This window comes from Bos mutus, chromosome 25, assembly GCF_027580195.1.
Source record: "Bos mutus isolate GX-2022 chromosome 25, NWIPB_WYAK_1.1, whole genome shotgun sequence".
NCBI lineage: Eukaryota > Metazoa > Chordata > Mammalia > Artiodactyla > Bovidae > Bos > Bos mutus.
This window is the reverse complement of record NC_091641.1, coordinates 20,644,307-20,665,231: the sequence shown is the minus strand read 5'-3', so window position 1 is coordinate 20,665,231 and position 20,925 is coordinate 20,644,307. Positions and strand designations below refer to the sequence as shown.

The 20,925-nt window shown below is 51.8% G+C and overlaps 1 protein-coding gene across 1 annotated transcript in view; it reads right to left on the bottom strand.

Annotated features, from left to right (window-relative positions):
* Nucleotides 1-20,925, bottom strand: part of ERN2 (endoplasmic reticulum to nucleus signaling 2) — a 23,239-nt gene extending 2,314 nt beyond the window's left edge. Inside the window, exons 1-17 of the mRNA XM_005910903.3 lie at nt 20,805-20,925; nt 18,487-18,592; nt 18,115-18,148; nt 17,817-17,889; nt 12,695-12,767; nt 12,448-12,555; nt 12,024-12,125; nt 10,223-10,487; nt 8,093-8,171; nt 7,853-8,000; nt 7,629-7,750; nt 6,791-6,946; nt 6,359-6,527; nt 1,512-1,596; nt 1,193-1,382; nt 1,012-1,111; nt 737-936 (exon numbers count right to left, since the gene is read on the bottom strand). Of these exons, the coding sequence (XP_005910965.2) occupies nt 737-936; nt 1,012-1,111; nt 1,193-1,382; nt 1,512-1,596; nt 6,359-6,527; nt 6,791-6,946; nt 7,629-7,750; nt 7,853-8,000; nt 8,093-8,171; nt 10,223-10,487; nt 12,024-12,125; nt 12,448-12,555; nt 12,695-12,767; nt 17,817-17,889; nt 18,115-18,148; nt 18,487-18,592; nt 20,805-20,888 (2,094 nt within the window). The 5' untranslated portion in view covers nt 20,889-20,925. The remainder of the gene's footprint in view (nt 1-736; nt 937-1,011; nt 1,112-1,192; nt 1,383-1,511; nt 1,597-6,358; nt 6,528-6,790; nt 6,947-7,628; nt 7,751-7,852; nt 8,001-8,092; nt 8,172-10,222; nt 10,488-12,023; nt 12,126-12,447; nt 12,556-12,694; nt 12,768-17,816; nt 17,890-18,114; nt 18,149-18,486; nt 18,593-20,804) is intronic.

Genomic DNA, 20,925 nt, shown 5'->3' with positions numbered 1-20,925 from the left:
GTCACGTTCGACTCTGCAATGCTATGGACAGTAGTGCGCCAGGTTCCTCTGTTCATGGGATTCTCCAGGCAAGACTACTGGAATGGGTTACCAATTATTCCTCCAGGGGTTCTTCCTGACCTAAGGATTGAACCTGTGTCTCTAAAGTCTCCAGCATTGGCAGCAGGTTCTTTCCCACTAGCACCACCTGAGGAAACCATTAGCTCATCTGATGCTCCCCCAAACCCTCCAATCTGGGTGGCTCTCCACTCTGGCTTCACAGTAAAGTCGCTGGGGGTCAGTTACTGGGTGTAGGGCCTGGGCACTTGGGTTTTTTCAAGCTCCTCAGTGACTACACCACAGTAGAGATGAAAACCATTTTCTAGCTCAGTGCTTCTCAACCTCGGGACTGTTGACATTTTGGACCAGATGATTCTTGGTCCTGGAGGACCGTCCTGTGCATTGGGTGTCTCACAAGCATCCCTGGCCTCTGCCCACTAGGTGGCAGTAGCAACTTCCCTTTCCCTGCCAAATGGACGACCCAAAAGGTCTCCAGACATTGCCCAGTGATGGCAAAAGTCACCCCTGGTTGAGAACCACTGCCCTAGGGGAAAAAGGGAGGAGTTATCCCCACTTTACAGATGAAGAAACAGGCTGGGAGGAGTCACTGAAGGCCACAGAACGGGTGATCCAGAGCCCAGGCAGCAGAGACACTGGGTGGGGAGGCATGCCTGCAGCCTGGGGTAGCAGGACTCACAGGGCTGTCCGGAGGCGGGACCTGCAGGAGCTCGGGCGCCATCCAGCCTTCTGTGCCCGGGATGCCCGAGCGGAGGCTGAAGCTGCAGCGGCCGGCAGGCAGCTTCTTGCAGAGGCCGAAGTCTGAGAGGACCACTCTGCCCAGGCCCTGGCTGTCAGGCCCCGCAATGAGGACGTTGCCCGGCTTCAGGTCGCGATGCACTGTGAGAGCAGAGCAGAGCTGAGAGCTGAGGGGGGCAGGCAGGGGCTCGGAGGGAGGCCGGGAGGGGCTGGTACCTATGTGTAGGGAATGCAGGTGACCCAGGCCCGCCATCAGCTGCTGCAGCGCCATCCCGGGCTCCAGGCCCCAGCTGTCCGGCTCCGGGTGTTCCACGTACTGGGGAGCAGTGAGGGGCAGAGCATCACCCTGCAGCCCAGGACCCCCGGCCCTGCTCCCACCCCTGAGCGCAGGCCTCACCTCCCGCAGTGAGGCCCGGCAGAGCTCCAGGGCGATGTAGTGGAACTGAGGTCCCCGCTCAGTGCAGAAGTAGCGGAGCACGTTGGGGTGCCTGTCCGACTCCTGCAGCAGCTGCACCTCCCGCCGGACCAGACTGAAGCACTCACGGAGGAGCCGCTTGACCGCCACCGCCCGCCCCTCAAACTGTCCCCTGGGTGGAGGTCCAGAGGGCAGACGAAAAGGGAATCGTTAGGATCCACACCCACCTTGGGGGTTCTTTGAAACAGGTGCTCTCCAAGGGATAGTGGCCACCTCAGCCCAGCTCCTGGCTGCCACTCACCGGAAAACAAAAGTCCCACCGGCCCCGCGGCCCAGGACGTCCTTGGGGTTGAAGGAGATCTTCCCCACCACGGTGAGCTGCTCAGCTGGGGGGAGAGGAGACGGGGTCTCATGGGGCCTCTGCCCATGGCTGCCACCCCGCCCAGTCCAGACCCGTCTCCCCAACCTCGATCTCTCTCCAGCCTCCGGCTTCCATGCCCCTCCGGGTGCCAGACAGGGTCCAGTGCCTCAGGCTACCACTTACTCCAGGCAAGTGACCTAACCGCGGTGCCCCGGTTTTCTCATCTGTAAAGGGGGACTATGTCAAGGATCCTGCATAATATTACTGAGGATTAATGGAAAAAAGGGTGGGGGGGAGGTCTGCTCTGCTGTCCTCTTTTATCATTTTTCCCTCTTCTGGCATTTCCTGCCCAGGTTTCTTTCCTTTCCCCACCTCCACCAGTTACTAATATAATAAACCCTTTCGACTAAGGTATTGGCTTCAAGTAGGAAAGTGAATTTTGTCAGCCGGAAGCATGATGAAGGTGAAGGCTGTGGCAGAAAAGACTGTCCTGGGCGGGGGTCAAGGTGGGCGGAGAGCAGTGGGCATGTGGATGCTGAACTGTCTAGAACTAGTTCCAGGGAAGCAGGGAGCCCCCAGAAGGCCTTGGCTTCCCGTTACAAAGGGTGGGGTTGGATTTTCCTGGTGGTCCAGCGGTTAAGAATCCGCCTGCCAGTGCAGGGGACACAGGTTCGATCCCTGGTTTGGGAAGATTCCACACGCCGCAGGACAACTAATCTCAGACTCTGCAGCTACTGAGCCCATGTGCCTAGAGCCTGTGCTCTGCAAGAAGAGAAGCCACCACAATGAAAAGCCCGTGCACCGCAACTAGAGAGGTAGCCCCCCCTCCACCCCCGGCCTTGCAGCAACTAGAGGAAGGCCTCAGGAGCAATGAAGACCCAGCACAGCCAAAAATAAATTTTTTTTTTTTTTTAAGAAAGGGTGGGTGGGATTGGCTCAGGTGAGTGGAGGAATTGGGCAGTTACTGCTCTTCCTTTCGGGTCACCTGGGAGAGACCCCTCACAATGACCCAGGCACAGGGCAGGCTCCTGCTCAGCACCCAGGGGGCCCCATGCACACAGCTAAGTGCATCTTGTGCTTCTAGAGTTGTGTGCCCCTCCGTGGTCCTGAGAACACTCTCCCTAGGAAGAGCTGGCAGCTTTAGTCTCTAATCGGCTCCAGGAAAAGCAAATGAAAATCAGCGTCAGAGATCTGCGAGCAAAGTATTAAGCTGTCCCTTAGCACTGCTCTAGGTTATTTGCTTAAAAACTCTCTGCTGATGAGATGCAGGCAGTAAGTGAAATGTGTGTACCCTGAAATGTGTATACTCCACCCTCAGGACCGTGGTCTTGGGGCCATGCTGGAAGCACATCACACACAGGTAAGCTGGGCCTGTCTCTCCAGCAGCTCAGAAAGCAGGGACAGAGTTGCCGGAAAGCCTGTTTGGACAAGCCCTGCTCAGCTGGCTCCAGGCGAGGGTCCCTGAGCGCTTCCGGCTCCTCTTTTGTACCGCTCTGTACCACTCGCTTGGTTCTGCTGGTTTCCTGTCTTTTTGCATGTCTGCCTCCCCTGCCTGGATGCCCTCGTGAACACTCACTACGTGCTTTCTGGGTTAGATTCAGAACTAACTCTAGATTCAGGAGGACCCTCAGTGCTGGGATGGAGGCCAGACTTCTGGCCATGAAGTTCTTGAATGCAGAAATAATGAATCAGGAGGCTCAGTTTGCACAAACATATTCACCATCATTTGCTCAGCCTTCTATATCATGATAACGGAGAAGCAACAAACACAGGAGAATTTCTAAAGGAATCAAAAGTTGTCATGTGGTGGGGACATGATGTATGGTCAGAATCCCCTCTGAGATCCTCAGAAATATGTGAGGTACTGCGTTGCTTCTTTTACACGGCTTGGGAAACCATTCAAGCCGGTTACCTACTTCATGGGCACTGCCAAAATTCAAACAGAGATACCATCCCAAAGTTGACCTCCTTTTGAGTTCCCGGGCTGCTACATACTGGCTTTGTGAGTCCGGGGTGGGAGTGTCATGAACCTTTCTGCCTTCAATTTCCTCTTCTATAAAATCAGCATAATGATAGTATCTACCTTGTGAATATGACTTCATACATGCACAATATTTAGAACAGGGCCTGGTGTACAGTAAGTGCTATATAAATGTTAGCTCTCAGTTTTAGCTGGTTGTGCCAGCTTGATTGTGCCCACTTGCTGCTGAATGTACCATGTAGCCAGCAGTCCTGGAGGACACCCTACCAAGCACGTGTAGATGCATTGGTGGAGGTTAAATGAGAGTGGGGCAGGGCTCCACTGCAGATTTTGTGAACCATGAAAAGGTCCTGAGGAACGTTCCTTTCCCTGCACTGAGAGGAGGACCAGAGGTTCCAAGGTCAGAGTTCCTGACATAGACGTCCTAAGAACAGCCCCTAAGGCAGTTAGGGGCTGCCATAGGAGTGGAGGGCTTTTTTGGAGAGTGGTTCTCGAAGCTTTCCTGCCATCTGCCACATGTGTTTATTTGACTCTCCCTGCATGAAAGATTTCGATACACTGGACTCCAAATTGCTGCATATTGAATGGGCAAGTCCTAGCCATTAACTCTGCCTATACCTCATACCTGCTTAGCACATATTCACTCTGCATATATTTATTAAGAGTGCTGTCTAATCTAAGAATCTCTGGTGGCCAGTGTCAGTCACTAACTCAACAGATAATTCCTGAGTCAAGCTCTGGTCCAGATTGCAGCAGTAAGCAAGGCAGGCTTAGCCCAAGCACCTGTTCTCCAGCTGGCCACAGTCCCCACCACTCCCTATTCTCTCTCCTATGTGACTGCTTCGCTTCTCTGCTTTATCCACCTGACCCACCCGGAAGCATGAGTTTGCAACCCTCTTCTCAGCTTCCAGAATGTGCACCCTGCTTTCTCGCATCTCTGAACCTTCACCTGTGCTCTTGGGGCCACCTGGAGGGTTCCTGCTCCACTCTGCCCTGCTCACCTGGGTAATTCCTTCTTCTCTTTGGGATCACAGCCTAACTTCACTTTGAGGACACTTCCTATGTCCCCACATCAGAGCTCCATGACCCTCCTCTGTGTTCCTACAGCTCCCTGTATCCTTCCATCCCCATCACAGCATTTATCACAGCACTTAATAATTACCTGTCCCTTCCATGCTTTCCTAGAAGTTATGAAAATACCAAAGTAAAGCTTATTAAGACTTTCAAGAAAGTAAAAGAAATAGAAAGGTTTCTTTTAAAGTGCAGAGGGAACTCAATATTATATAGAGATTGTTACCACTGAGTTTTGTCACAAAATGACCATGCTCTAGCTGGGTATTTTATTTTCTAGATGTCCTGAAGCACTGATAATACTTTGATTGTTTTTTCACAGTGAATAAAGAAGTTTAAGTATTTCATATAACAGGGGAGCCTGGATGAGCCAGGGTTGGAATCCAACATCCTCTTTTCTCTTCCTCTGTGGGTTAGTGGTATCTTCAGACCCACGAGGGGACTGAGAAGATGTCTGGGGGAAGGAATTCCATCCCGTCAGTAACTGGGTCTAGTAGACCGTGGTGGTGAGGGACAGTAAGGTCTTTTGACAAGAACCACCTGGGACAACGTGGTGTTTGGGTCATCTGGGGAAAGACTCGGCTTGAGTCAGAAGGTCCAAGAAGAAGTGTTTCAGGGTGCAATCGAGTGTTGTGTGGACCCACCCAGAGCCAGGAAAGTGACCGGAACTGCAACCTTCAGGGCTCAGGCAACTCTGCGGTGGGGGGCTTTCTACAGAAGCTGAGCCCCCAGGAAGGAAGCTGCTTTCCTCTCAGCACAGGGGGGGGGCGAACACAGAGGGGAACTTCGGAAGCAGCATGGGAGCATCCTACTAAATATGGGGCGGACTTCAGGCTGAGTTAGTGGTGCAGCAGAGTAGCTCCAAGGTAGGAGGCGGTGGCTTGAGCAGTGCCAAAGAAGCAGGAGAGAAGCAGCCTGGACTGACCAATAAAAGCACATGGAAGCTCCCCTGGGGCATCCCACAGGTTCCAGAGGAAGCCTGAAAGGGCTTCTTTATAGGATGAAATTGAGAGAAGAGAGGAAAATGTTAAAAAAAAAAATAAAAAGCTCTAAAGAGAAAAGGAACCAAAGGGTACCTAGGTAATTTACTACTACTATTATTATTACCAAACAGGATATTCTTTTAACACATATTAATAACACCAGCTTGGCATGATTTAATAATAGTGGTGATGGTAAACCGGTCATATGAGGTGATGTAATGGAGTAGGCGGTATCATTCCCACTTGACAGATGAGAAAACTGCAGCTCAGAGGAGTCAAGCAATTTATCAAAATTAACAGTGGACTTAGATCTATACCAGTTCTATCTGTATCCAGGGTCCCTGAACATAATGACAACAGCAAAAATGATGGCAAACATTTCTAGAGGGCTCCACTTCACAGCAGGCACTATTCAAAGTTCTCTCCTATTAACTCATTTAGGGTGGGCTTCCCTGGTGGCTTCGTGGTAAAGAATCCACCTGCCAAGGCAGGAGACGTGGGTTGGATCCCTGGTCAGAAAGACCCCTTGGAGAAGGAAATGGGAAACCCACTCCAGTCTTGTTGCCTGGGAAATCCCATGGACAGAGAAGCCTGGTGGGCTACAATCAATGGGGTCACAAAAGAGTCAGATACAACTTGTTCAGTTCACAGAATGAACAACAGCAGTTGTTCCAATAATCTGATTCTGGAGCTAAACCTGCCTCTCTCTTTTCTGTCCCTGACTCTGCCCTTTCTTGCTCATGTGAGCTCACCTTCAGGGTCTTCCAGTGGCTGGCCTTGCTCTGGGGGATTCTGAAGCTTCTTCTGGCTCTGAAGGGTGGCACTGGAGGGCTGGGGCTGAGCATCCTGTGAGATGTCAGAAGGGCCTGCAGGTGCCAGGGGAGCCTGGTGCTGCTGCTTCTCTGCCAACTGCTGCTGCTGCTGCTGAAATATGGGGGCTGAAGAGGGCTCAGCCCTGGCCAGCCCTGCCCCATGATGGGCCCAGAAGCTGTGTCTGAGATGGCCGGTCCCTGGAGCATTGACATATAGAGCACAGTATCGAGGGCCTGGGAGCTGCTAAGAGGAAGGCAGGGGATAGAACTGGACCTGGGTGAGGGAGAAACTCGCTAAGTGGTCTTGGAGAGGAGCAGAGTTCCTCTAGGAAGACCATAAAATGGACCTGAGGTCAGAGGTGATGGGCTTACCTGCCTCATTAGGAAGAGAATCCATCCTCCCAGGAGGAGAGCAGTGAGACTGGCTGCCAGCAGGTCTTGGGGTCCCAGGCCTGGATACAGCGCTGAGGTTTTCTTCTCAGGATGCAGCTCCAGGTCCGGAGGTTCCTCCCGGCTCAGGCTCAGGAGCTGAGGACAAAGGGGCTTCCACTATAAGCAGCCCCTCCTGCTACAGAACCCCTAACCCTTATTCATCACTCAGTACATGGCTGGGCTTAGCTGAAGGGGTGGAGAGTGGTCTACATGATGGCAAACCTGGCGCTCTCCGTGGTGCTGAAAATTGTGGTGCCCCAGGAAACCTGGGGTGTCACTAAAAAAGCCAGATACTCTTGGACATCACCAAACAATACAAGTGTCTGCCTTCAGAGATTCTGAATTCAGTGAGGTTGGAGTGGGCTCCTAGGTGATTCTGATAAGCAACCAGATTTGAGAATCATGTCATTCTGAGAACAGAGCATGCCTGTTCCTTCTAACCTTGAACTACTAGCAACTCTTGTTCAGTCCTCTCCCAGGAGGGCATACCTTTATAGTTTTTCCATTTTCATTTTCTCACTTGATAAATCTTTTGCCACCTCTAAACTGAAGAATAAAGAAAACCGTGACCCGTGTTTCACAATTTAGATAGCCAATACCGTTTTGACACTTGTAACGCTTTTTTCTGGCAATAACAACAAAAAAAGTTTTTCTTCTGAGAAACTGTGAGGTCAGGTGACCCACCTCAAATGTTATGCCTAGAAGCCTGAGGAAAAGGTCCAGGGCTGCCCACCCCTGCAGCATCTCCCCACAGGCCCTCTGCCTATCGAACACTGACCTCCAAGAAGAGAGTTGGAGCCTGGATGCTTTCTGAGGGTCTGGTCCCAGAAGCCCCACTCCCTGGGGTGGGATGGACTCTCAGCATGGTGGTGTGCAGGACTGGCGGTGGCTCATGGTGTCCTAAGGGGCAGGGACAAGGTCAGGGGGCTGAAGGTGACCTCAGCCTTCTAGCTCAGAAGCTGGGCTCACAGGTCCTTTAAGTTTGGGTGGAAGGGGTCTCACCAATGAGAAGCCACTGACTAGGGAGGGCCACGCTGCCCGAGGGGTATCTGACAGCAGTGCTAGGTGAGCCCTCTCGCTCTCCTGAGACTTGCAGTGTCACCTCCTCTGTGGTGGGGCCATCGGTGGGGGCCAGGGTCAGGCCACGAGGCTACGGCAGAAGATGGAGAGTCATGAGTGGTGGCGGGGGGCTTCTCTCCTGCTTCATCCCCTCTTTCCAGCCCCTCAGAGGCCCTTTCTCACCACTAGGGCCACCCCAGTGTGAACCAGTGCTTTAGAGACATAGAAGCCAGCTTCATCCTTTCCCACATACAGGGTCATCCTAGTGGGGGAGAGGAAAGGGGAGAAGAATGAGTGAAGGTGGCGGGCAGTTTCAGTCCCATCGTACTGGTGTCCTTCTATTGTTCCAGCCCACACGTACTCTGGCCTGGGTCATGTGACTTGCTTTGACCAATGAAATAATAGCAAATGAGACAATCAGAGGCTTGAGAAATGCTTGTGCATGGGGACTTGCCTTCTCATGGGGTTCTTTGGAACCTGAGACCACCACAAGAGGAAAACAAGGTTACTGTGCGGGGGTATGAGAGACCTTATTTGATACCCCATAGGCCAAAAAAATCCACTAACTATGAGATAGGTGAGTGAAGCCATTCTAGATTGTCCAGGCTCAGCCAAGCTGCCAACTGGCTGCCCAGACCAGAAGACCACTCAGCTGACCCACAAAATCTTGAAAAATAAGAAATGTTCATTCTGAAGCCCTAAATTTGGGGAGTGATTGTGATTGGTTATATAGCAAAAGCTAATGATACAAACTCTACAGTCATTGCTTCTAAATCTGTTTCTAGCCCAGACCTCTTCCAGGAGCTCAGTTTTCTAAATCTGAATTCATCACCTCATTCCTTACCTGCTTCTCTTCCTCCTCCCCTCTTCTTCCTCCTCCTCCTCCTCCCCCATTTCCTCCTCTAGTGCTCCCTACCTTTGAAAACAACAGCACTCATGTGCTTCTAGAAACCTGATGGTAATTGGTGACTCCTTGCTCACAATCATCAAACTTTCTAATCACCAAATACTGTCTTCTCCTCTTAATATCTGTTAGCCTCCACTTATTTCCATCTCCATTGTTTCCGTCCTAGTCCAGAGTGTCTTCTGCCTGAACTAAGGCAAGGTTCTGTGCCTGCTTCCTCCCCACAGCACTAAGATGACTTAACACTGTAGCCAGTTATCTTTCCAAAATGAAAATATGATCAAATCACTTCTTTATCTAAAACCTTCCAATGCCTTCTCCTTAACCTTATCCTAAACCCTTCAAATGACCTGATAAGATCCCTGTTTAACAGCCTCAGACCTTCTTCTCTGCTCAGAGTTGTGCTCCAGCCTTGTTTTATTAACTTACTCTGTTTCCTGGTTGCCATGATCTGTCTCTCTTGTTTTCTCTTCACCCTTTAGGTTTCAACTTGTATGTCCCTTCCTCTAGGAAACTTTCTATGATTGCCTCCTGCCCCCAGTCTTGATTTAGGTGCCCTTTTATACATTCCCATGATACACTATACTTCTCTTATCTCTTCCCTTATCATACCGTATCGTGATTACCTCTTTACACCCCTGTCTCTTGCACTAGACTCTGAGATTTCTGTAGGTCAGAACACTGGCTATATTACTGTACTCCCAGAGCCTAGCAAGTGATTGCTATGTAGCAAATGCTCAATTAATATTGGGAGAACCAACTGAATTAATGGGTAATCCCTGATTTTCCCAGTCTGTCTCCTGGCTCCCCAAGAGGGGGATACTAAGGTATTTGGTGTTATAAGGAAGGGTCATTTTTAAGGGTTTTAAAATTCAATAAACACATGTGCCTGTGCACTCAGTTGCTTCAGTTGAGTTCAACTCTTTGCGACCCTATAGACCGTAGCCCACCAGGCTCCTCTGTCCATGGGATTCTCCAGGCAAGAAGTTGGAGTGGGTTCCCATGCCCTCCTCCAGGGGATCTTCCTGACCCAGGGATGGAACTTGCACCTCCTGCATTGCAGGCAAATTCTTTACCACTGAGCCACCGGGAAAGCCCCAATAAACACACGGTACCTACCAATCAGAACAGATGCCAGCTGTAGCACGGGGGTGGAGATACGGAGGCCCTCCCTTGGCCAGATTTTACCCTACCAGTTGCTGAACAGTGAGGCTATCCAGGGGTCCTGGGAGCACATGGTGGGCACGCAGGGCACTGGTTATTTACCAAACTGTTTGAAATACTGTGACCCTTGGTCCAGCTGTACTGGTCTGTCATGGTTGGACATCATACCTGCCCATTGGACCTGGGCTACACTGGACAAAATACTTCCAGAAGCTCCTCCCTGGCCCCCAGACATGGGTACTTACAGCAGCTGGGTGTCTAAGGCAGGGAAGTGGGTGGCCGTGTCCTGGGGGCCTGAGGCTGGCAGTCGGATGTGGCCCCAGCGGAGGGCGAGGAAGTGCAGGGTGTCTCGAGCCAGTGTGAGGTGGGGTAGCTGGCGCAGGTTCTCCTGGTGCCATGTGTAGATGCCCACCACAGGGACGCCCAAGTCCTGCGTCCATAGCACCGCCCCGCTCCCTGGGTCCACGGTCAGCAGCAGACCCATCCCACAGGATGCAAGGTAGCTCATGTCTGCCAGGAAAGATGGTGCGGAGATGTGGTCAGGGAGCCCTGCCCTGAGGCGCTTTGGAGCATCTTGGGGTGGGGAAGCTGCTTTGAGGGTGGGCTGTCAGCAGGGCCCCTCAGGTGTGTGGAGGTCAGGTGAGATCACTGGAGGGTTATCAGGACATGGGAAGTTCACTGAGTCACTTTGATCAGGCTCAACGGGACAGTTGTGTAAGATGTAGGGGTAAGCTGAGGTCATCCAAAGGCAACTCCGGTGTGCAAATAAGTCCTTGTCACTTAGGATGTGGGGAAGTCAGTCATGGTCTGGCTGTTGGTCAGTCAGGGTGGTCTGGACACATGTGGGTAACATGGGAGTCATTTAGAATGTGAAGGGGGCTCAGTTAGGGGCCTTGTGGGTGTCACCTGTGATGTGTCAGGGTCGCCTGTGTGAATTCTCAGGTGGAATAGTGGAGTCAGGGTCTGGGAGTGGCTTAGGGTACCTTTGGGGTCATTCAGGCATTTAGGAAGGGCAGTTACGATTATTTTTTTAAACACAACATGATTATATTTTAATACACAACCAAAATACCAAATACCAGAGTAAATTGATGGCAATAAAATACGGTGTTTCATTTATACTGCATGACAAATGGTTGACACCTTTAGTCATAAATGAGTTCTTAGAAACCAGTAACAAATATATTGATATACTAAGGGAAATGAAAAAAAAAAAAACCCAAAACAGAAGGAAATGAAATAACACAAGTGACTACTATGGATTAAACATATATGAAGATGACTGAGCTGAACAATAACAAAAGAAAAGCAATTTCTTTGTAATATTATATTACCCAAGATCGCAATGGCACCCCACTCCAGTACTCTTGTCTGGAAAATCCCATGGACAGAGGAGCCTGGTAGGCTGTGGTCCATGGGGTCGCTAAGAGTTGGACACGACTGAGCAACTTCACTTTCACTTTTCATTTTTATGCATTGGAGAAGGCAATGGCAACCCACTCCAGTGTTCTTGCCTGGAGAATCCCAGGGATGGGGGAGCCTGGTGGGCTGCCGTCTATGGGGTCACACAGAGTCGGACATGACTGAAATGACTTAGCAGCAGTAGCAGCAGCAGGAAGCATACTCACACAGGAAAGGGCACTCATTATATCAAGGGGGGTGGTGACTCTAGGGGCAGTCACTCAGGGTCATCTCTCATCTCTGTCAACACTGGGGGTCAGTTGGGACACATGGGGACTGCTCAGGTGTGCAGGGGTTGCTTGGGGGTCACTTGGGGTCTGGGTAGCACCCAGGGTGACCTGGCTGAGCTCACTGCAAGTGTGAAGGAGTCAGGATGCTGAAAGCTCTCAGGGTACAGGAGGGTCAGAGGCTGTGTGCTGAGTGGGTGACCTAGGCTGTCCATCAAGAGGGTATCATTCAGTATGTGGGGTCCCTCAGGGGATCAGATGGGTCTGAATGTGGTGGGGCTTGGTCGTGGATGCCACTCAGGGTTCCTTGAGTTGGAGACCTTGCTCTAAGGTGGAGCCAGGGCAGGGAGACACTCACATTTACCAGGTGAGCCATCCACAGGGGGTGCGGAGTAGCGGCGGAAGGTGGTGTTCCAGCGCAGGGCTGGGGTCCTGGGGTCGTGCATGGTGACCGTGTACTCTGGGGACACCCAGAAGCAGGGTTACCAGGAACACCCACGTGATGCTCCTCCACCCCCACCCGGGAGACCTCATTTTGCGGAGGCAGGGGCTTCCCGAGCACCCAGCCTGGAGGCCAGACTCTGTGAGCATCACCATGGCCCGACCAGGTTTGCTTTGTTACTGCTGTGTCCCTGGCTCCTTCTTCAGTGCTCAGTGACAAGTTTGTTGACTGACAGAGTGATTGACTGGCTTGAACTCAGCGTGGAGAGCAACTGCCAGGCCTGGGCAGAGCCAAAGCGGGGGCTGTCCAAAGCATGGGGAGCAGCTGGGGTCTGACTCACGCGTCCGGCCGATGTAGAGGCGGGGGGTAGAGGGTCGCTCTGTGGTCAGTGTCATCTGCGTCTTCCCTGACTCAGGGTCCACCACAAACCAGGCATCCTGCTTCCGGCCTGTGGAGGTAGAAAGGGTGCCCGCTCTCTAGATGGGATAGATAGGGCATGCAGCCTGTCCGCGCCATGCCCCGCTGGCCTGGCTGGACCTCGGTCCTATCCCTGCTGGACTAGGACCCCAGGCTGGAGGGATGCTTACCTGTGTAGAAGACGCCATCAGAGCTGCGACATGGGGAGGCGTGAACCAGCTCAGGGATGGTGAAGGGCAGCCTCTGGGGAGCGGGAAGAGCAGAGAAACACATGCAACCTATTCGCTGGGCACAACGATGATCATATCCATTTCCCGAGAGGCTGAGTCACTTGGCTAATGTCACACAGCTGTAAGTAGCAGAGCCAGCTTCCAGAACCTGCACAATTAACCACTCTGCTACACGACCTCCGAAGGAGCTGCAGTAAATCCCACCCCCAGCACCAAGATGCCACCTGATCATGCGCTCCTGGACTAACAACCTCAGAAACACTCGCTGAGACTTGAAAATTTCAGCGGCCATCATGGCCTTGGAGATGCTGGATAACTGTGCCAGATTAAGAGACACCCGGGAGACAAGGCTGGCCTCCTTGGTGGCTCAGATGGTAGAGAATCTGCCTGCAATGCAGGAGACCCAGCTTTGATCCCTGGGTCAGGAATATCCCCTGGAGAAGGGCATGGCAACCTGCTTCAATATTCTTGCCTGGGAAATCCCATGGACAGAGGAGCTGGTGGGCTACAGTCCATGGGGTTGCAAAGAGTCGGACACACTTAGCGACTGACACTTTCTCTTTCAAGAGACATGAGGACCAGATGCAAGGGGTGGTCTTAGTTCAAGTTCTGGACAATAAAGCACACCGTTGGGCCACTTGACAAAATTAATGCAGGACTTCTCTGGTGGTCCAGTGGTTAAGAATCCATCTGCCCATGCAGAGGATATGGGTTTGATCCCTGCTCTGGGAAGATCCCACACGCTCCACAGTAACCAAGCCCGTACACTGTAACAGCTGAGCCTGAGTGCTCTGGAGCCTGTGAGATGCAACTAGAGAGTAGCCCCCGCTTGCCACACAGCCAAAAACAAATAATTGATTAAGTAAAGTCTTTTAAAAATGAAACATTAATATGGATGTGGATTAGATAACCCTATTGCCTCAATGTTAAATCTCCTGATTTTGAGAATTTACACTCAGGTTGTATAGGAGAAAGTCCTTGTTTAGGAATACACAATGATGCTTTAGGAATAAAGGGGTAGAATGTCTGCAACTCTTTCTCAAAGAGTTCAGAAAAAGAAATTTTATATATACACATGTAATAGTATCTGTCTATATCTATAGGTAAACACATGTGGAATATTATCTATCTATATCTATTAAGATAGAATAATATAAATTACATATACATGTTTAATATTATCTATCTATATCTATCTATTAAGATAGAATAATACAAATTTTATATATATGAAAGTGAAAGTGCAAGTCACTCAGTCATGTCCGATTCTTTGCAATCCCATTGACAGTCCATGGAATTCTCCAGGCCAGAATACTGGAGTGGGTAGCCTTTCCCTTCTCCAGGGGATATTTCCAACCCAGGGATAAAACCCAGGTGTCCCGCATTGCAGGCAGATTCTTTACCAGCTGAGCCACAAGGGAAGCCCAAGAATACTGGAGTGGGTAGCCTATCCCTCTCCACCTGATCTTCCCGACCCAGGAATCGAACCAGGGTCTCCTGCATTGCAGGCAGATTCTTTACCAACTGAGCTATCAGGGAAGACCTTTATATACATATATATATATGTATATATACACATATATACACACATACATGTAATATTATCTATCTGTATCTATCTACTAAGAGAGAATAATAAAGTGAAAGTGATAAGATGTTAAAAAAAATCGATGCAGCTGGGCAAAGGGAATAAACAATTGCTCTGTACTATCCTTGCATTTTTTTCCCTTAGGCTTGAAATTATATCAAAGTGAAACAAAAAAATCCCCAAACTCCACATACAGAGCTCTTAGAAGATAGCGCCCCAGGCACAAACATGTACTGAGTCAGGACGGACAACAAAAGAAGGCAATACAACCTACAGTTGGCGTGTAAGGTTAGTGCTGTGATAGGGGAGCACAGAAGCTGAGGGTACCTGATGCAGGTGGGCGGGACGGAAGGACTGAAGGAGGATGTTCAGTGGTGCGTTCATTCATTCAGTCATTTCACCTATTACTAGCTGGGTGCTGGGGCCCAAGTGCCTTTCTGCACAGAGTTACATTTCTGGTGTGTATGATAATAAACAAATAAAAACACATAAATGACAATGCCGGGTAATGGTAACTGTTATTAAAACAAACTCAGAAAGCTAGGATAGAGTGATTAGAGGCGCTATTTCACATAGGGAGGCTAGAGAGTAAGAACTCAATCCAAGGGAGCAGTGAGGCTCAGGAGCCCGTGGAGGGCAGAGGGACAGAATGCTGAGACCACCAGCAGGGCCACCTACTGACGAGCCCAAGTGGCATGTTTGAGGAACAGCCAGTGCGCTGGGAGTGAGGATAGAGAAGGGCAGAGGGAAGTGGAGGCAAGCTGGAGGCAAGATCACGGGCTGGAAAGGAGTTTGGGTTTTAAATTGGGCCTTGGGGGATGAACAGGAACCAGCATGGGGAAGGGGAGCACGTTTCACAAATATTCTGGTTCTCCTTCTGGGCTCCTGGTGAGATTACCCGACTTTTGTGCTTAAAGTGGGCATAGCCATGAAACCAAATTTAGCCGAAGGGAGGGTGCAGAAGAAACCATGTCACTTTCCAAACTCTTTGCTGCGGGAGAAGCCCAGGTTGAGACGGAGCATCTGACAGCCTGGGTCTGCAAGAGACCACAGTGGACAGAGCCCCCGAGGACCCACGTGAGTCACACGGTGTGAGCAAGAGAGCAAGCCCTGTGGATCCACGGGGATGTGTGTGCTGTTACTGCAGCAAGCTGGAACCCAGGCAGTCTGGAACCCTATGGGGAAAATCTGGGTGAAGCCCCAGAGCTGGCATATTCAAGAAATTAATCAGTGTGAGTGTGTGCACGTGTGTGTGCACATAGGTGCCTGTGGGTGAGTGAAGATGCTGCAGGAGTGAGCTGGTCCTGATGTGCTTTGTTGGGGCAACTGGACTTTATCCCAGATGCAGGGGAGTGATGTCACCGACAGCCACACCTGCCCCATGAGACCCGACGGCGGACACACAGCTGGATGAACAGGAGGTCTGCTTTCTGCCTCTCTCCTGGGAGACACACTCGTGTGGATCCCATCAGTGGCTGCCCTGTGCTCTGGCTTCCAGTGGGGCTGGGATAAGGGAAGGGGCAGGGACAGGGGGAGGGTTCCCTGGGCTCCTCTCCCAGAGTCATCGTGGGCTGGCTGTGCCTCTCCCCCAAAGGCCTCCTGTCACGTGGTCCTCTCCCCTAAGCCCTTCCAGCTCCAGGTAGTGATAACTGCTCCCCCCACCGTCTTAGAGCTGATAAATAGCACCCCACGGTACGGGCCATAGCACTTGGCACCCTGCCTTCCGGTCTCCTACCCTCGGCCCCGTGGGTAGCTCAGCTGATAAAGAATTTGCTTGCAAAGAAGGATACCCCAGTTCAGCTCCTAGGTCGGGAAGATCCCCTGGAGAAGGGATAGGCAGGGCTACCCATTCCAGATTCTTGGACTTCTCTGGTGGCTCAGACAATAAAGAATCTACCTGCAATGAGGGAGACCTGGGTTCTATCCCTGGGTTGGGAAGATCCCCTGGAAGAGGGCATGGCAACCCACTCCAGTACTATTGGGGCAAACTTCGGGAGACGTTTTGGAGAGATGGCGAGGGACAGAGAAGCCTGGAGTGCTGCAGTCCATGGGGTCGTGAAGAGTCAGACACGACTGAACAACAACAACACTAGGCCCCCATCTTTGTAAGTAACCCCATTAATAAAACGTCCTTAAGCTCTCCAGTAGGAGGGTGCTGTCTATTTGCTGGGGCCTGCCTGTGGGACACACCATGAACACACCAACATCTCTTATCAACTCAGTTTCCTAATCACAGAGTAAGCCCGTCCTGGCAGGCCTCCCATGGCACAGTCAGAGCTCTGACACTGCCGGCCTCTGCGCTTGGCCACGTGACCAGCTTTGGCTGATGAGACATTAGCGAATGTGATACAGACAGCCTCCCTATCCAGGGGTTCCGCACCCACAGATTCAACCAATTGCAGATTGAAAATATTTTTTTTGGGAAAAAAAAAAAAGCTTCAGAAAGTTCCAAAAAGCAACACTTGACTTTGCTGCACACCTGGCAACTGCTTACATGACATTTACATTGTATTAGGTCTTATAAGTAATCTAAGATGGGTTAAAGTATATGGGAGGATACCTTTAGGTTATATGCAAATACTGTGCCGTTTTACACAAAGGATTTGAGCACCCTCTGATTTTGGTGGTGGGAGCTTGACCTGGAACTGATCCTCTGTGGATAGTAAGGGATAAGAGAATAAGCAAAGCTTGAAAACTGCTCATGCCCTGGCCTTGCCCCCTCCTGCTGCTTCTGATTCCCTTGTTGATACCATGTGAACAAGTCCAGGCTTGTCTGCTTAAAGATGAGAGACCCCTGGGCCAGGGGCCCCTGTCCAAAGCCGGCCAACTACCAACCAGCTTTCAGAAAAAGAGCCAGCTGACCGACAGCTGACCATAGATGCTTGAGCAAGACCGCCCAGCTGAGTCCAGCCTCAAATGTCATCCCACGAAAATGAGTTAAATAAACTGTCTGCATTTGAAGTTTGAGTTTTGGGGCGATGTGTTATTTAGCAAAAAGTAACTGATACATGGGCTTCCCAGCAGTAAAGAATCCATTGGCCATTGCAGGAGATGCAGGTTCGACCCCTGGGTAGGGAGGATCCCCTGGAGAAGGGCATGGTGACCCACTCCAGTACTCTTGCCTGGAGAATCCCATGGACAGAGGAGCCTGGTGGGCTGCAGTCCACGATGTTGCAAAGAGTAGGACATGACAGCAACTAAACAACTAATACATAGCTTTCCCCTAAAAACCCTCAGAGCCCCTGGAGAAGCTCCTGACACTCTCAGAGACCTGACAGTCAGCCTGCTGTACAGATACAGCCAGAGTCACCCCCCAACTCCCAACCTCAACAGACAGCCTCCAGACAGCCTCGCCATAGTGCTCTCAGACTTCATCCTCCGCAGGACACTCAGATTCTGGCCCTACAGCCCCCTCGGTGCCCTGGGTAACAGAAGTCCTGATCCTCGCCCATCCAAGCACAGTACGAAACACACCATTAATCCTTGTTGCTTCTGGGTCCCCAGGATATACAGGCTGCCATCAGCTGGGTCTGAGAGAAAGACGGTCCTGTGGGGCAGAGGAACGGGGGGAAGGTTCGTTCACGCCCCCTGATTCCAAGAGGGCCCCTTCCGTCCAACTTCCCTGCCAGTAGGAGCCCACCCCCGACAGGAGGCGCCACAGAGCTCCAGACCCGAATTTCTTCCCTTCCTTCCAGCCCACGTGCCCCTCCAGGCAACCCTGGCTTCCTCATCTCCCAGCTGTCCGTGCCCTGAGAGAGCCCAGTCCACTTACTCTGTGACATACATTGGCCCCTGGATGATGGGATCTGCAGGGACAAGGACACGACCATGAGCAGTCCCCTCCAGACTCTCCGTTGAAAGGCATACCTCACATTGGTACTTACCGTGTGCCGGATACCAAGCGAGCATTTTGTCATGAGCTAATGTAATACCTCTCCTGTAGGTAGGGTCGTTACCCTTGGCCCTATTTTACAGGTGAGGACTTGAGGCTCAGAGAGGTGAAGTGACTTTTCCAAGGCCACACAGCCTAGGTAAATGGTAAAGCTGACTGAAGACACCTGAGTATTGGATTCGAGACCCCATGCTCTTATCCTGAGATGACCTCCCCCAGCTCGAGGTCCAAGGAGTGGTAGCCCTTCTTTACCATCTTTCAGCGTCCACTTCAAGTCTCCTGTCTGCTTGCTCAGGGCGTGGAGACTTCCATCCAGGGTGGACACAAACAGGAGGTTCTCTGGCGTGAAGCTCTGAACCTGCAGTGGAAACAAAGCCTTCTGAGAGGCCTGGGACCACCCTAGTCCTTGTTCCAGGCAGGGACTCCCTGTCCCCCAGAGGGAAACAGAAAGAAGGATGGATGATTGGGAAAGCTGTTGGCTCCACCCCCTGATCTCCAAGACCCTAGAGAGGGGCGACAGTGGGAGCTGGGAGCCTGGCTCCTTTACAAAAGGACATCAGTGGCTCTTACAGCCTCCCTAAGAGACTGATGCTTTTATTAAAAATTTTTATTTGGCTTAGCTGGATTTTAGCTGTAGCATGAGATCTTCCCTGGTGGCTCAGACAGTAAAGAATCTGCCTACAATGCAGGAGACTCAGATTCAACCCCTGGGTCAGAAAGATCTCCTAGAGAAGGAAATGGCAACCCACTCCAGTATTCTTGCCTGGAGAATTCCATAGACAGAGGAGCCTGGAAGATTATAGTCCATGGGGTCGCAAAGAGTTGGACATGAGTGACTAACACATTCACTTTCACTTGAGGGCTCTTGGTTTGGCATGCAGGATCTAGTTCTCTGATCAGGAATCGAACCCAGGCCCCCCGCCGTTGGGAGCACAGAGTCTTCAGCACTGGATCACCAAAGGAGTCCAGAAAGAGGTGCTATTATTCTTAGCACTGTACAGGTGAAGGAGACTAAGGCTCAGAAAAGTTAGGTAATCAGCCTAAAGCCACACAGATAAATGGCAGGACTGGGACTTGAACCACCATCTCTCTGGTTCCAGCACCTGGTCCCTTTCTCCTTGGCTTCACTGTCTGCCTCTCTGGGGAAGACCCATTCTACACCCCCACCCCCCAAACCGGCCCAGCTACTTTTGGTGCCAACCTGCAGGGGGCCCCCTGGACCAAGGCTGGGGGTGGCCACGGTAGGGAGGCTGGCCCCCACTGGGCTAACTCACCTGCTCCAGCCCTTCCTTGAGCAAACAGGGTGGGGCTGAGCTCCTAGCAGGAACTCTAACATCCGGGTGGCCCTGCCGCACCTCTGCAAAGGCCACATCCTGCCCCCGGACTCTCAGGTTTGGGGGCAAGCCAATGGTTTTGGAGTAGAGTCAGGAAGCTGCCTCTGAGCCCTCTCTTTTTCTGCCCTGTTTTGTGATCTGCCACATGGCAGGAGGGAGACTGTCCTGGGCAAGAAGCTGCAGACTGAGTCCACAGTCAAGTTTTGTTTGACCATCAGGGGGTTTAAAATTTTGTCTACAGTTAGCTACCAATTTCTAAAAATTGGAAAGATTTCACTTAAAAAGTCAAGTTTCTAATTTTTGTCATTTCTAGCTTTTTTTCTCATTTTTTTTCCCTGGAAACACCCAATCTGGCCACACTGTGTTCAGATTCCTAGATGGCAACCATGGGGTGGGTCTCAAGCTGGAAGTGGGCCTGGGGTGGCACGAGCAGTTGCATGTGTGTGTGTGTGTGTGTGTGTGTGTGTGTTAGTTGCTAGTGGTGCCTGACTCTCTGTGACCCCATGAACTGTAGCCCTCCAGGATCCTCTGTCCATGGAATTCTCCTAGCAAAAAGACCGGAGTGGGTTGCCATTCCCTTCTCCAGGAGATCTTCCCCACCCAGGGATCAAACCTGGGTCTCCCACGTTGCAGACAGATTCTTTACCATCTGAGCCACTTGGGCACAGTTGCTTCTGGGAGCCCAATAACTGTTCTGGGGGTTATAGGTTAGACTCCTGGGTTGTAGTCCTGGCTTTTCCCTCTCACTGCATTTCTGTAAGACTGGACTTTTCCGCTCCCGGCACGGTTGAACCAGATTCCCATAAGTCCAGCTTACTTATCCCAGAGGTTGTAAGTTCGGGGTCCAGTCACTGGTAAGGGGGAGCGCTGTGATCCCCCTGAATTTGTAAAAATCGGTGTGTGGGCGCACTTCTCCACAGGGAACCTTTCAAGTTCCAAGGAAGCCAGGTTCCAGAAGTTTTAAGAGGCCTGGCAGGAAAGCGAGGGCCCCCTCCCTCGGTCTGTTCCCTCTCCCCACACCCCTACGCCGCAGGAGGGGCGGGATGCTGGGTCCCCTCTGCAGCTCGTGGAGCAACCGACAACTCCCCCAGACGAGGAGGTTTTCTCCGGCTAGAGGCTGACTTGGGGCCACCCGGACCCGGGGGAGGGCGAGGCGCCCCCTGTGGCCCCGCCGCACCCCCGGACGCCTGCGCCCCCGACCGGAGCTTGGAGGCTCCGCGGCCGCCCGCTTCTCACCTGGGGCCTGAGCGTCCCGAGGAGCGCCGCGAGCTGTAGCAGGAGCCGGGGCCACGGGCCGGACCGCCGGGCCACGCTCGCCATAGCCCGCGTAGACGGCCGCCGCTCGGCTGGCCCGGTC